General features: G+C 31.2%; 1 protein-coding gene across 1 annotated transcript in view; it reads left to right on the top strand.

Moving 5' to 3' along the window:
• Positions 1 to 78: 78 nt before the first annotated feature.
• Positions 79 to 1,784, top strand: part of LOC101242375 (kelch-like protein 12) — a gene marked incomplete at its 3' end in the record, with an annotated part of 3,759 nt that continues 2,053 nt past the window's right edge. Inside the window, exons 1-4 of the mRNA XM_018816865.2 lie at positions 79 to 101; positions 306 to 458; positions 574 to 673; positions 1,182 to 1,273. Of these exons, the coding sequence (XP_018672410.2) occupies positions 580 to 673; positions 1,182 to 1,273 (186 nt within the window). The remainder of the gene's footprint in view (positions 102 to 305; positions 459 to 573; positions 674 to 1,181; positions 1,274 to 1,784) is intronic.

Here is a 1,784-nt window from a genome sequence, read left to right as displayed (position 1 = left end):
GAAAATGGACAAATTCATCGTGACACTTAGAGTGGTTTCCAAAGAATTGATTTCCGGGATTTAAATGAAGTTAAACTTTTATTGAGATAAAGAATCAACAGGTTGGAAATCTTTTTCTATCAATAAGTTTTGAAACATTATTGTTGAATCAATTATTCATAAACCTACAGAAACAGTTTTTAATATTGAGCTTCACATCTTAATATCAGTGTTTTTAATTTAACAACTTTCTAAAACAGATTTTGAAGGTTAATTAATATTCCATGGTGTGATAATCATTATCGTTATATTGTTACAATTTGCAGGATTCTTGCCAAGATTCGATTTTCAGGACTATCTTGAATTGGATCAAACACGACTTTAAACAACGACAACAATTCATTGAACGATTGTTTCAACTGATTGATGTCAAGAAACTATCAACTGCGTTCCTTGAAGAGGTTGTTGAAAAATCTGAGGTTTGTTGATTGTTGGCCCACTAACATAACATTGTTGCTAGCACCAGTAGTATCATGGTTGTTGAATGAAAATATATTTATTGTCACAAATTATTTCTTTTTTTATTTATTCCAGAAATGGATGAAAAGATCAGACCTTTATCTTGATATTCTCAGTCCAGAATATATTACTCGTCTCAAATTTCAAATTCCGAACACAGTGGCTGCGGTTACAAGTAAGTTGTATGAAGTGTGGTAGAAAAGTTGCAAAGCAATGTGGCAGTTAAAGGGGGGAGAACACAGTTTCTGTAAAAGTGGCGCAACGCTAACAGTTACATGTTAAAGGTGTCACAAGCATTAAATGTAAAATGCGTTACTGAATTATTAACAACCGTCGGACACATTTCATAGAAAAACTATTTTTCTTTTATCACTGAACGTCATGCATTATGTTTCACGTTTGCATGTCTTGTACTTGGATTATTACTTTGTGTGGTATAACCAATTATTAAACATAAGAGGATTGTGTTTACAATATGAGCTGCATTTGTTTCCTCTCCATATTTTCTACCTGCGCCACCAGCAGCCATGTTGATAACGATTTTTAAAATGACACTAGTGTGATGTCATAATAAAACAAATAAATATAGATATGGTTGTTGGGCTACAAATTATTAAGTGACATTGTTGTCCAGATTGTTGGTTTAGCAGTTGATTCAATAATGCTGTTTTACTTTCCAATAGAAGCAACATGCATGATCATAGGTGGTTTTGGAGAAAATAAAAACTCTGTTCACATTTATGATGTTAATGAGAAAAGTTTCAAGATATGCAAGGTGATTTATTTAAACAAGTAATAATAATTCAAGTTATAAACACTCAACCACAAAGTGTAAAACAATAGTAGATCATTGTTCTTCCCAAACATAGTGAGGATGTTTTCGTCCCAAAATTTTATCAGTTTTACCTGAATTTCCAAAACACTTAAAAACATGTATTTTTTATTAGAAAAATATTTAACATTATTTTAAAGAAAAAAAAAAGAAATTTAATATTCCATTATATGTTTCATTTTCATATTTGATCAGTATCTCCCCAAACACTTAAAATTATCTGGGTGTATGAATTATTATAAATACATGGATATTTGTTAAATTTGCTAAATGGGTTGAGTTGAATTTAAAATATTGAATTTTATCCACAGTCAACTTTGTATGAAAGGAATGGTTCAACCAGTGTGAAGATAAACAACCATGTTTATACGGCTGGTGGTCGTGGGTCCAACTTTGTCGAATGTTTGAATTTAAACCAAGTTGATGGTGATTGGTTCGAGGTGGCATCTATGAA

The sequence above is a fragment of the Ciona intestinalis genome, unplaced genomic scaffold (assembly GCF_000224145.3).
Source record: "Ciona intestinalis unplaced genomic scaffold, KH HT001000.1, whole genome shotgun sequence".
In the NCBI taxonomy this organism is placed as follows: domain Eukaryota; kingdom Metazoa; phylum Chordata; class Ascidiacea; order Phlebobranchia; family Cionidae; genus Ciona; species Ciona intestinalis.
This window is presented reverse-complemented; position numbering and strand designations above follow the sequence as displayed.